General features: G+C 29.7%; 1 protein-coding gene across 2 annotated transcripts; it reads left to right on the top strand.

Moving 5' to 3' along the window:
• The first annotated feature begins 345 nt into the window (after nucleotides 1-345).
• LOC130900411 (putative leucine-rich repeat-containing protein DDB_G0290503) lies at nucleotides 346-12,962 on the top strand. Of its 2 annotated transcripts, none has more exons than XM_057811006.1 (9): nucleotides 346-505; nucleotides 592-1,085; nucleotides 1,287-2,445; nucleotides 3,185-3,581; nucleotides 4,019-4,283; nucleotides 4,965-5,167; nucleotides 6,409-6,545; nucleotides 6,671-6,789; nucleotides 7,654-12,962. In XM_057811006.1, exons 1-9 carry the CDS (start codon nucleotides 491-493, stop codon nucleotides 7,868-7,870), a joined length of 3,006 nt encoding a protein of 1,001 aa, XP_057666989.1. In that variant the 5' UTR covers nucleotides 346-490; the 3' UTR covers nucleotides 7,871-12,962. The 2 variants fall into 2 exon arrangements, with proteins under 2 accessions (XP_057666989.1, XP_057666990.1); XM_057811007.1 differs by lacking the exon at nucleotides 7,654-12,962 and adding an exon at nucleotides 7,270-7,391 and having other exon boundaries at nucleotides 363-505.
• Nucleotides 12,963-14,033: the final 1,071 nt, after the last annotated feature.

The raw sequence follows: 14,033 nt of genomic DNA, 5'->3' as shown, positions 1-14,033 counted from the left end.
AAATAATACTCATCAAAAGTTAGGAAAAGTTGGATTAGCACATTTAATTATTGACAAACAAATTATTCTAATTAATCTACGGTTTGTGTTACTCTATTTTGTTTGTTTGTCTGTATATATAATAATTTGTCACTTAGAACTTTTAACTCATGTTTTTGTTGATAAATCGTCTTGATGAAAACCGAAATATGTTTAACCCGTTTTAAAAACTAATTTTCAATCAGGAAATATATTATATAATAGATAATGGTTACAGTAAGGACTTATCGTCAAAAATATATACTATTGTAGAAAATTGCATAGATAACCTGTATACGGAAAGTTGTCAGTTCGACAAATGACAACAGACAGGACAACGTAAACACAGTTTCTTCTTGCTTATTAATGGATGGAAATAGGAATTTTGAAATTTACAGGAATAAAATAATTTTCAAACACTTTTGAAAGAATAATTATTAACTTTATACAATCATTTCTAGTCCATTATTGCATGGGTGAATATAGTGTAAATGTTTATTTTAGATATATAAATAGATTGTTGACACCGAAGCTAATTTAATAGATTATAATGATGGGATAAAATATTTCCAGATGGATACTACCATTACAATTTCAAGTAAACACGTGAAAAATAAATCCGATTTCCTACATTTAACTTACAATGCTGGAAATAACGAAGATGCTATTATATCTGTTGATTCCTCAAATTTTGGTCAAAGTGGTACTGTAACTTGGGATAAAAAATGTTCTACTATATCTAATATAGAAAAAGTTACAAATTGGATGAAGCATAGTGATAAAGAATGTGTTGAAGAAGAATTGGTTGAATTTACCAAAAGCAATGAAGATGAAACAAAGAGTTTAATCCTTTTTAGGTGTGATTTCAACAAATCTACCAAGATATCCAAATACTATCCCAACAACTCTTTTAATAAAACATCTTTAATAAGTTACTTCAAGGATGAAAATGGTACCTCGCAAAATTCCACAAAAGTATCAACAAATATGGAAAATAATATTAAAGTATCAGAACAGAAATTATCTGCATATGATGATCAGTCAAAAAAAACTGAAATGCCTTCAAGGTAAGTTGTTTAGTGATAAAAAAATTATGTAATATTATAATTCAGCTTATATTGGTAAGACTTTTAATCATTTAATTCAACTGGTTTTTGGATTAAACAAATTTTTTTGTCAAAATTATTAATGTTTTTATTGGGTCATTTCATCTATGTTGTTATATTAATGTATACAAAATTTTATATAAACATGATTTCTCATTTCAGCAAAATCTCACAGTCAGACAGGTCTTTCACCAGTGAAAATAAATCAGACAATACAGATGAAGTACCTTTAAGTCCAGAGACTCGCAAGAAGGAACTTTGTCACTATTTACAGTTGATGAATCCTTCTGATAAAAAAGAAATATTAATTCTTCAAAATCGTAGGTCGTCACGAGTAAGAAATTTAGCAGAACAAAAACAATTTCAAGAAAAATTGAAGGAAATAAACAATGATAATGAGAAAGACAAAACTGAATCAATAGAAAAATCTGTAACTCTAAAATCATTTAAAGAACTTAATGTACATATAAATAAACTCGAAGATGAAGAGAAATTGGATAAAACTTTTAAACACTTTGTGTTTCCTTTTCCTCCAGAACATTTATCAGAAGTTGTGAATGATTTTGACATTGTAATGTACAAATTAGTTCCAAAGCTGAAAAGATTTTGTAGGTATAAGAATATTCCTTATTTAACAAAAAATAATACACAAGTCAGATCTTTGCGTAGTCATAATATTATTACCAAGAAATCTACAGAGAAGAAGCAAATTTCTAAGAAAAATAGAACAAGAAAATCCAAATCAGTACCACCATCTTCAATAAAATCTAGACAAAATTCTCCTATATCAACAAGATCTACAAGATATGTTTCTCCTTCTAAATCTATAAGTTCACAATGTGAAATAATTTCAGTAGGAGATAACCATGATGATGACAATGTTGATGTTGATCAAATAATGGATGATATGATAGATTTTGAAAAACTGAGTGATGAACATAAGAAATGTTTAATAGAAAGTAGAATTTTATCTACAAAACCATTTCAGCCAAGTTATAACAATGAAAACATTGGCCTTAATGTGATAAGTCCATTGTATGGATTCAGTAAAACAGATACTAATGAAATTAGTAAAATATGTGAAAAGTATAAAAAGTCCATTTCTTCGGGATTTGTAAATAATATATGCAAAGAACTAAAAGACAGTAATGTAAATGTGACAAATATACAAAAGAATAACGACAATGAAGACAAAAACAATAAATTGGAAACTTCTCAAGTATCAGGTGGTAATACATATGTAATTCTTAATATTCATACACCTAACTCGTCAGAAGACATAACGCAAACATCGGAACATTCCAGTAACTCATCCTTTCAGGTAAAAGTACATATTTATATTAAAGTTTTATACTAGTACAATTAGTCACATAAGCAAATATTCATTATTTCCTAGTACATGTTTTTATTTTGTCAATTAAAACATGAATGGAAACAGACATACTTACTAAATTATTATTTTATCAACGCCTTCAATTTTAGACTCGTTTTTATGTCATATATTATTGCTTCATCCCTTTTCCAGTACAACCTGTTTTCCTATTTATTTTCCTGCAATTTCAGTAGCCTTATCTCCTGTTGTTCACTTCTCTTCCACAGCAAATAATATTTATGACCATAAATTTGAAAACATTGTATGGTTTTACAATCTAACCATCATCTTTCAAATTACATTTAGTGGTACCTGAAATTTATAGTTTTTGGTAGAATCAGAAAATTTTCCTGGTATACCAAGCCAGCAGACTTATCTTCAGCTAGATCATCTGATCATTTGGATCAAGAATGAGCAAATCTTTTTATCTATCACTCTTAACATGTATTCTTTCTTATAATTTGTGATTGTTCCACTCATTATATACCTCTTTATTAAATCTTCTAACCTCAACATTTTCAGTGATAGTTTTCAACAAATTTTTAAGAAATATGGTTAACTGATCAATTGCAATATGTATCTTTCTAATGTATACTCACTCATTATTTAATTATAGTTTAGTGAAATTCTAATTAATAATTATTAATTATTGTTTAAATGAATCTAATTAAATGAAAAATATTTTTAGGATCATGATTATGCTAGTTGTCCTAGTAAGAACAGTGAAAGTCGTGATAATGATGATTTGGAGATTAACACTCTCACAGGCAACCACTTAGAAGTCAATACTAAAACAATTACCAAAAATAGTAAATTTGAAATACTGCCATACAAAAAGTCCGATGGAACAAAATCACTGCATAAGAGTTTGCAATTTAATTCTAGGAAGAGAAATAAATTAGTAAATTCTACAATGCCCCACGAATGGGATATAGGCACATCTCTCAAGCCAACTCTCAAAAAACAATCTCATTATATTAGAATTAGTCGAGAAAACGGCTGCATTTTAAAAGCATTTTATATTGGTTATAATTTAATTATATGTCAAGAGTTTTTGGTATCATTCTGGATGCAGACACCTCTAGGTAAGAGAAGCATTTGAAAAATAAATTCAAATATGTGAATTTCTTGAAAGATGAGAAAACTTTCTTCCTTATCAATAATTTTCCATATCCACAATTTACTGTTAACTACAACTACAACATTTCCAATGACTGACTTGCATTTTGATAACCAAGTTATCGAAATCAGAAACTGAAGGTAAATATTTTACCTACTATGAATGTCACTAATGTTTCTAGAAAGTCCATCTTATTTTAAAATGTTTCCTAAAGTACAAACATGTATTCATTGTTAAAGTTGAATTAAAATAATATAGTGGCATATCCAATCATTAAATGCAAATAAATTCCCTTACATCAACTATTTTGTTAATAATATCATGAAATCTATTCACTATCATGCAGGCATTTTTTGGACTCATAGTAAAGAAACACTACTATTTATATTTTTTTATTTTAAGGTAATGTACTTGGATCACAAAATATGTGGATTCCAAGAGGTCAGACTCAAAGAATGGTTTTAAATAACCGATGTCTCCAAAAAGACTCAATGGAAAAGGTAATATGCTTAGAAACAAGTGTAGTTTATATTGAATTGTGGATGAAAGAGCATAAATCTGAAATGAGACAAGGTCCTGTAGCAGATGTATTTGTTACTGCTTACTTTTGGAAACAACGTCAAAATGGATTAGATAAGAAAGTTTTACAGTTGGAAAACATTAATGGGTAAGTGCAGAAAATAAATTTCCTATTAACAATTTCATCAGTGATGCTTATAAAAATCGTTTGATAACGTTTGAAATTAAAGTATTAGAGGTAAACCAATAAACTCACATCTATAAGTTAGTTGACATAGTGGTGGATCTTTTTTTCTTATTAATGTATATTTTGCTATAATATTATAGTTTAGACATAGTATAATACAAGTATATTTTTACATAAATTAAGAACTGGATATATTCTTTCTCTAATACTCCTTCGAGTTATATAGTCCATTAGATAAATTAGACCTTCTATGCTCGCAAAAGATACTTTGTGACTTAATTTTCATGTTGTGAGCAACTATTTACTTTATTAACTTGAAAATTGAACATCATTTGGAGAATTTCAATTTTGTTTCATCATTTAAATATAAAAAAAAATGAATTTTCTTACTAATAAATTAATTCACATATACATATATAAAAGTTGTTTCTTATTTGTGTTTTATGTTTTATCCTTTGTATTAAGGGACCTTCTAGCTTTAATGGTCAAGTAAAGTGTAAATTACACAATACTAGTGTGAAATATTTTCATAATTCATCATTTTATTGAAACATAGCAACTATCTATAAAATTAACCATCAAATTAAAATTTATTATATAAGGTATATTTCTCTAGATGTAACAATGATTTCAAATTTTTAGGTTTGCAGATGACGTCCAATACTGTGTGATGAGGCGCTTACCTAAAATTATTGTTAGCTGGCATTCAACTTGCGACGAAAGTGTTTCACCGAGGAAAACATTCATTCATGCATATCAGTTGGCGTCTGACTACCAAACAGTTTCGAATATTTTTGATATAGAACCCGTTTCTCATTACGTTTCATCTTTACATAATATTGATGGTAACTTCACAGTTTTCTCTTTTAAATACCAAAATTCAATGCTACATTACTCCAGAAAATGGTCTTTATAACAATAATAATAAATCGTCTTTATTGTTCTGATATGTGAACACAAGACAATTTACAAAGTATACAATATACACACATCATGCAAATAGAGTGGCGATATTTAACATATACGTTATTCTTCCACCTAACCACTTTCAGCTGTTTAACTATGCAAAAGAACTTTATACAGTCTCAACTACAAACTTATTAGTTATTTATAAAAACCCAAAAAAGATAAAATTGGTTACATATTTGCTTACTAAACAAAATTGCTCTGTACTTAGATTTAAAAGAATTTATACCACACAACTTAAGGTTCACGTGGAGAGTATTATAACCTTTGAAAAAGTGCATATTTATGCTGAGGCAAAGGTAGTTAACAGATTTTTATGTCTCACATGTACGTGTACATTATGTATTTTTGCACAAAAACAAATTTTTCCCTCAAATAAACAGGTGTCGAATGTTTTAACACCTTAAGAAGACACATAAAATGAAGGTTCGTAACATTTGACATTTTTAACCAATTTAATTCATTAATTTTGGCCGAAATGTGGTCATACTTTCTTCGTTTAAAAATAAATCTACAACACACGTTTTGTATATATCGCACACGATTTTTCAATGCCATGTCAAGACAAGGATAGTAAACAACATTACAGTAGGTAAAAATAGACAATACTAAAGATTCTCAAAGCTTTTCCCTCATCTTAAAATCTAGAATAGACCTTTTCATATACAAGAGTTTCATCTTAGCATAGATTTTCTGCCAAAGTATCTATAAATGTTCTTCAAAACTCAAGTCCACATATAGAATTAGTCTTAAGTTCTTAGCAAATTGTTTTATTACCAATGTCTCACTGTGTTTACTATTGGAGGATATATTGAGTGTACTTGAGCTGCAAATAGACACTAGTTTTAAAATATAATTTATTTTATACAGTATTTTGTATCCTGTTACTAGAAGTGGATGAAATAATGCTTTGAAAATAAGTAGCTATTATCAATTGTCTCTTGCTATGCACATCAGTGTATGAAGTATTTTGGATTGATCTAATATTACGGAGCACAGCTTCAATACCTTAAAACTAAATGGGCTTCAATATGGTTTTGTAGTAGTTTGAAGAATTAAAATGTCTTTTGTGCTTGCTGTTACAGTATTTTAATAATTTATAAACTTTGTGTTTTTATAGATTTTGATGATCTCATTATGGGATGTGGAGAAAATAAAATTACTTTGTGGAATATTGAATTTGGACATATTATCGCTACTATTGAGTTAAACGAAATTAAAACACCATTATCTACATTATGGGTAAAATGTGATAGGGTAAGATATGTTTGTATCTAAAAAAATAAAAGGTGCATTCAATTATTATATAATATTTATTGTAAACAATTGCTGTTTCAGTTTTATTAGCTATAACTCTAAGATTAAATTTTAAGATTTTTTAGGGATTTCTATTTGCTCTTCAACAGTGTGTGGATAGAGAATTGAGGCTAATAGCAATAAACGGTATCAATCACTCATGGAAAAAATTGGCAAGCTATTTTCCCCCAGAAGGATTTGACAGGTATGTTTTACATTTATTAGAACCACATTGTGTCTGTAATGTATGTTCAGGCTAATCAGTGATGGTTGACCATAGTCTTTGTATTAAAACTATTTTGGAATAAATTATTTATTAAACAAGTAGTTAAACTTGGTGTCAACAATCCGACGACTATACTCGACGAATGCTAGACTATTAGAGACATCGTATCTGTTTACAGACTGTTCTGAAAACACTGTTTACACCATGATTACACGAACACTCACAATTACACTGTCTGACGCGCGTTTCAATAACTTTGTTACTTGAGTGTTAGTGTAAACAGTGTATTCAGTATGAATATCACCAACGGTTCCAGATATTCCAACTTAGTTGTTTACAGACCGATTTTAAATACTAAAATCCTATTGTACAAAAGGCTATAAATAATTATATGTATGCTCATTAGAATACAGTACATAAAATAAAGTACATAATTTGATACGTTAATGGAACTTCAAGGAACCCTTGGAGACAATTAACTATGACGTGGGTCCCTATTAGGATCGTGTACCATAAATTTTAATGAATACAATAAATTGAAGTTAGGTAAACTTATGATTCTTCAAAATAAGGAACGCTTTCTATCACCCAACCAGATCCTTATGGTTCCCATCAGGAGGTGAGTTAATTTAAACACAAGAGGTTGTATCCCTGTCGAGGTTACATTCATGTAATGTTTTTATAATTAAATAATTTTAAATATGAAATTATTATGTCAAAACAGCGGCAACCTTTTATATTGGTTTGGGTTAAATTAACAATAAATAAAGATCCAAAGTTCTATTTGAACTTTTAAAGAATCAAAGTACTTTTTATAAAATGTAAAAATAATTCAATTTTCAGATTGAAAGGGGTATGCATTGAGAATGGATTGCTATTATCATTTTACGACCAAGGCATTTTATGTTGGAACGCCGAAACAGGAGAGCCTATTGAAGAAATTAATACAGAACATGACCTCATCCTTTCTGGTGTCCATATAATTCGATTAGAAGATGATCAAGTTATCATTAAACACGTTTTAGCACATCTTCTATCATTATCGATGGAAGAATCATGAAATTAAACAGTTTCAACAATCGTTCAATATAAGTTAGGACTGCTTAAAAATATGAACAATTGGAATCAAAGTGTTACTAAAAGTATTACCGATTCTAGATTATTTTGTTAATTGTGGAGAACGTCATTTAAGGAAGCAAAGATATAATTTTAGGTGTTTTATACAGGGCGATCGCAAATTGTGTATTTCTAACTATAGATTCTATCTTGCATCTTTCAATTGTTCAATTTGAGAGTGTTTTAATTATAGGTCTGATTTCTTTCAGAAGTTAAGGAAACACAATTTATTATTACACTGTATATTAATATTTTTAACTTTTAATAAATCGATCAAAGGGAATATTTGCAATATTAAATTATTTGATATTTTTAAAAAAGGGTCGAAGTTTAGTATATTACTATATTATTATATTCATAATATTATTTCAAACAATTTAAAACTTGTAATTCAGTACTCCACCCATAAACTTTAACAGTACATATATCTAATAAAATTTAGAATAAAATTCTAAGCTCATTCTTGAAATAAAATATGTCTATTATCTTTAAAGTTAAGTTTAAAGTTCACAGTAGGAAAAAATGTGTAGTTGTAAGTTCATCATTTCAGTTTTTTTTCTTCATATTTTCCATTAGAAACTTACATTTTCATTCATCAAACTTTTTTCCACATTTGCACATGGAGTTAAAGTCTGCTATCTAGGAATAAGTACTGAAACATTTTTTTTTTATATTAGATATATCAGTTTGTTACAATGTAAATTTTGTTATAGAAATGAAAACAAAAAAATTACCTATCACAAATTACATTTTTGACTATCGTATCAAACAAATCCGATATCAATGATCGTATCTACATTTTTTTGAATTAATGATTCTGATTGCCCGATTGAACCTCCTGTTTTGTTTAATTGACTAGCAATTGAACCATGGAGACTACCTTTCGTGTTATTTCTGATGCTAATCTGAAATAACATATAATTGTAATGTGGTTTTAAATTTTGTATTTCATAACTGAGCAGAATAGTGATTCATATTTTGGAAAAAGATTAATATAAGTTTGAAATAGCTTACATAACGTCGGTGAGCTACTAATACCATGTATCTACAAATTTCGAACTTTACAGGAGACAAAAAACTTATTTAAATGTTTATTTCTCATAGCCGATTGGTATTCAGTTAAGAAATACTTAAAAATACATAAATTGCATACACTTAGGAGATTTCTCTTTCGATGAATGTTGGTATTGCTGCACAATAAACATTTTTCTGTTCAATATTGTGTTCTCTGTCACGACAAGGAAACAAAACAAAATTTGGTAGTTGATAGATTTTTAACATTGTATAATTTCATAAAATATTTTTTCAATTCATTTTTAAATACAAAGCAACAGAACATCGAACAACTTCATAAACATTATAAACAAATTTAAGAGCTAAAGTGGAAAAAGAAACTATCCACTCTGAAAGCATATTAATGCGGGATAGTATCGTAAAAAGCATGACAATCAGATTTTAATACGCTTTTTAAACTCTGCAAATGCTTGAACTTTTTTTCTGAAACCGATAACTTGTTTGAATTGAGACTTGGATAATTTGTTAAAAGGGCAACTATTTTCGCTCAACGATGACCATTCACAAATCTTCAAAGTTTTTACTTCAATTATACCGTTAGGAGTATATTTTATTTGTTTTAAATCAGTTACTGTCGGATCGTCCACTTTTTTACCCGGTCTGATTGATGAGTATCGCAGAAATTGACTTTTAGAAAAATCTTTTAAGAAAGTATGATCAACAATTAAAGCTTCATAGGGCTTTGGCTTTCTTCGTGCTTCTAGTGTTGCTTTCAAGTAATCACTGGGTAACTGAATGATTCGGTTTTTCAATTTTTTTTGGACACAACTATGAACAGAGTCACACTCCTTTTGAGTGTGACCCTGTTCTAAGAACTTTTGTGTTATTTTTACGTTATGTAGCATCGAAAAATTTAACAACGCATTTGACATAATACAGTTCCTATTTTGGTACAGGCATCCGTCCGAAAATATTACAATTGGTAATTTTCTTTGTAAGCAGTGACGTTCTAAGCAGTCTAAGAAGCAAGAAACGAAGGTCGAGGCACACAATGAAGAATCAATTTCAGTGAACCAGTAGCACGTTGCGTCGCTGGTGCCACAATCAAAGATGGTAAAATGATGGCAGCAAAGTTTCGTTTTAAAATAAAGATTAAGGTAAGGTGCAACTTTCACTGCCTGCAAGTCCATTGTGAGCAGAATAAGTTCGTTATTCTATGCTTTTTGTTTGTCTCTAGCTTTTTCGTCTCTTGCTTGATCCTTGTTTAAAATGTGTTTTTTCCAAACCCTTTCTTCTACATTTTGGTCGCAACATAGATCACACAAATCTTTTTTGGGGCGAAATAGCGAAAAGTTCTCTTGAAACTTATTTTCGAATATTTTTCTGCATGAAATAGGCAATCCATTTTCCGTACAATAGTTCTTGTAAATTTCATAAAGATTTGATAATGATTTTATTTCCTCGTCCAAAAAAAGCTTTGTGGAGTCCCTGCGTACATAGTGTAAAGGTCTTTTACCAACTGATCAAAAAATTCTTTTAAAGGAATATTACAAGATTTTCGGACACTATAGCTATTTTCTCTGCTTGACTGGTTCAATTTTTCCTTTCCGGTATGCATTGCTAGCACTGAATTCTTAACCCAACTCTGGACTATGAAAGGTTTTGGAGCAAGTGTATTCAGAAACATTTCTCTGCATACAGTCCAGGTGTTCTCACCATCATTTAGAGTATATACGAAGGTTCCAAGTCTCCTAGAGTTTTCATCGCTACTTTTTGTACACCTTTTAATGCCAATTCGAGAAAGATGAGATGAAACAAATACTTTTCTTTGATCCCACGTCATGTTTTTCCAAAATTCTGTAAATATTTTGTTTCTTGTATCATCTGAAATTTTGCTGCAGAATCTGACCTTTGATGTTTCACATTTTTTTTGACGCACAACGTGGCTCAAGTTTTCTGGCTCTTCTCATTGTATTATATTTCACTTTTCCTTCTCTTGAGCGAGTGTAACCTAAATACGCCTGTCTTGTCATTCTCATCTTCTTTGTTCTATTTTTTTTCCCACTTTTCTGGATTACCATTCTTGCATCTTTTTCGGCCTTTCTTCATATTTCCATATTCCTTTTCAGTCTCAGTAACGTACTTACTTTCAGAAGAAGAATCAGTTTCATGAATGTCAGTTTCGGAAATATAATCTGCATCAGTTTCCTTAGATGTATTAATTAGAAAGTGAGTGAGGCAATGACTCACATTATCACAGTCAGTGTTTGTAGCAATAACATTATGGCACTCATTTGAAAATGAAGTGAAGGAACGACTAATATCACAGTCTTTCGTAGTCTAATTTGATTCTTTATTACTATTGATGTTAATCTATCACAGTTGGGAAATTCAAGTTCCTGTGTATGAATGAAGTAAAAAAATGATGGACACTGATTCTATATCCAGTGAGTCTAAATCTATCAACTGATGTTGATGAACAACTACTCTAGCTTCTGGTTCATTCTCCATTTCAGTTTCAGTAACGGTGTTGTCGACTTCGAGCTTTTTTTTCATTGTTATGTACTTTTGCAGCTAATTCTAATAGTTTCTGTGTTCTATTAGACATTATTTAAATCTGCAATCAAAAAAAAACTAAATTACACATTACGAAAAATCAAATAGGAGATTTTAATTGTTACTTCTTAGTTATGTACTATTTTTTTTTAATCTAATAACATTTAACTTCAAGTAAGAAAACAGAAGTTACTCGAACTGTTTGAAAGAAACATCACCTATCTGAACGACAATTAATTTAAGTGCTTTTCGCAGTGATTACATTAGATAGCATCTCAAAAACTTCACAAAAAGCAGACTATGTTACAGTTAGTAGCTATTGTGCATATTTTAACCTCTAGGCCAATAACCAATTAAGTCCAAAAAGTCATTTTGTTGGTACTTACCTTAGCAGAAACAGTCACATCAAACTACTCTACACAGTAACTGCCATTACGGTTTCAAATAGGAGATATTGCCATGCGCAGTATAAAAGCAATTTGAAATAGGAGGTATTAGAATACAAAGATTATGTATATTTCTATTCGATCCGCAAGAAAATTTTACAGGTTATGGTATATTAGTCTCATTTTCGCTTAAAATACAGATAGGAGGTATTAGTAGCTCACCGACAATAAGATAAGTCTAATACTGTAAATATTTACAAATTAATTTATATGAAATTGTATTTACTGCGGTTTTATCAATATGTTTTACGTATCTCTTAACATACGACGGATGTTCGTACAGTAAGTTTGATTTTGAAATATGATTTCGATATAGCTTCCCTGTTTTTTCAAGCACTTGTCATATAATGACGTGTTCTTTTTGCCACTATTTTTGACCGTCACCTTTTCTCCTTATACTTCCTTATACTTATACATAGTTGTTGAAGTATTTCTAATAACTTAGTCATTTGAAACAAGCGCTACGATATCCAACAAACAGCGAGTCCAATTTATTGTTATGTTTTTCTGCCGCTGAACTGCGATCACAGCGCTGTCTTAGAGAATAAGAGACGAACTTACTTTACGAATGTATCTCGTATATTAAGCAACTGCAACTACAACGTCTTCTAGTCTATAATTATTATTTAAGTCTCAAATCTAAAGCTTCCTATTAATTTACTTTTGTAATGGCGCTAATATTTAGATATATTTTATCTATACTAGTGGTAGTCTATATTTTTGTATATATCAAAATTCAAAGAATTAAATTTATTAGTTACTAAGTTTTATGCATTTGATATGTATGTTATTGTATGGCTATAAATTTGTTCAATAAAATGTTTCAAGATTAGCAAACGGTGCTAATAAAAAATGTACAAATAGATTTTCATCTATAAAATTAACTTCATATGTTTCTTTTGAATATTTAATTAACACTTAACCCTTGAATTTGTTTACCAATAATTTGTTTCAATTATTCATTTGCATTTCATTATAAGAATTATAATAACGATTCAATAAAATAAAAAGAAAATAAAAGATCTGGAATTAAGATTACTGACCCACGGATCTTTTTAAATACAATATACTGTTTATCATAAACCAGGATTTGCAAGTCCGTGGAAACTTTGAATTATTAGTCGTACGTTTAAGGAATAATGTTAGATATTTTTCTATTTTCTATGCCGAATTTGATAATCTCAGCTCAGGTTATAGGAAAGTGTATTAAAAATGCATATACAAACAAGTTTTAGGGTGGGCTGTTGCAGTTATACGTCCAAACCACTGAAATTTTGTTCCTTTTTTTTCAAGAAATATTTTATTGCTTTCAACAGTTTATTCTGATTTAGATAATCGCGTTCAGGATTAAATAATTCAAAGAATGTTTCCTCTTCGGAATCAACTTTCAGAAAGTAGGTGCGTTGATCCGTTAACCCATGAGGATGGATTTCACTCCTACCTTGAAAACATTATAATGCTAAAAAGTACAAATGAGTCATTTCCATCACCAGTGAATCCGAGGTACAGCTTTCAAAAAGCTAATTTTCCCCAACTCTACAGAGATTTGCTCAATATCAACTGGAATCAATTATTGGTTGAAAACAACGTTGACAGAGCTTGAGAATATTTTTACAGTCAAATTCAAGATGCAGGCTCTTCCAGCGTTCCCAAAATAATTCCCAGATCGTTCAAAAGATACTTTTTATGGTTTATTGACATTATTCGCAACGTAATAATGACTACATTGAGTTTAGTAATCTGTGACCCAAAATTAAGAGATATACGTCGGAGTCATTATAAATACATGAAAAATGTAAAACAGCTAAAAAGTGACCCTAAGAAGTTTTGGTCATATTTAAATAACAATAGGAATACCTAATAGCATCTTCTTCTTCGTGCTGTATATAGGCATCATTGCCTGTTTTTCTTCACATCATTGCCTCTGCTCAGTCACCTGGGAGGTTGTCACTCCATCTTTTCCTAGGTCTTCCAACGCTTCTTTGCCCTGCTGGTGATTTGTCCTTGATATTTTCACAATTCGTTCTTAAGTCATGCGGTCAATGTACTCATTCCATTTTATCTTTCTATCCAGTACCCAGTCATTGATGT

The sequence above is a fragment of the Diorhabda carinulata genome, chromosome X (assembly GCF_026250575.1).
Source record: "Diorhabda carinulata isolate Delta chromosome X, icDioCari1.1, whole genome shotgun sequence".
Taxonomy (NCBI): Eukaryota; Metazoa; Arthropoda; class Insecta; order Coleoptera; family Chrysomelidae; genus Diorhabda; species Diorhabda carinulata.
This window is presented reverse-complemented; position numbering and strand designations above follow the sequence as displayed.

Coding starts and splice junctions, on each gene's coding strand:
- LOC130900411 (XM_057811006.1), top strand. Junction 4,284..4,964: donor CAGTTGGAAAACATTAATGG/GTAAGTGCAGAA, acceptor TCAAATTTTTAG/GTTTGCAGATGACGTCCAAT. Junction 5,168..6,408: donor ATCTTTACATAATATTGATG/GTAACTTCACAG, acceptor GTGTTTTTATAG/ATTTTGATGATCTCATTATG.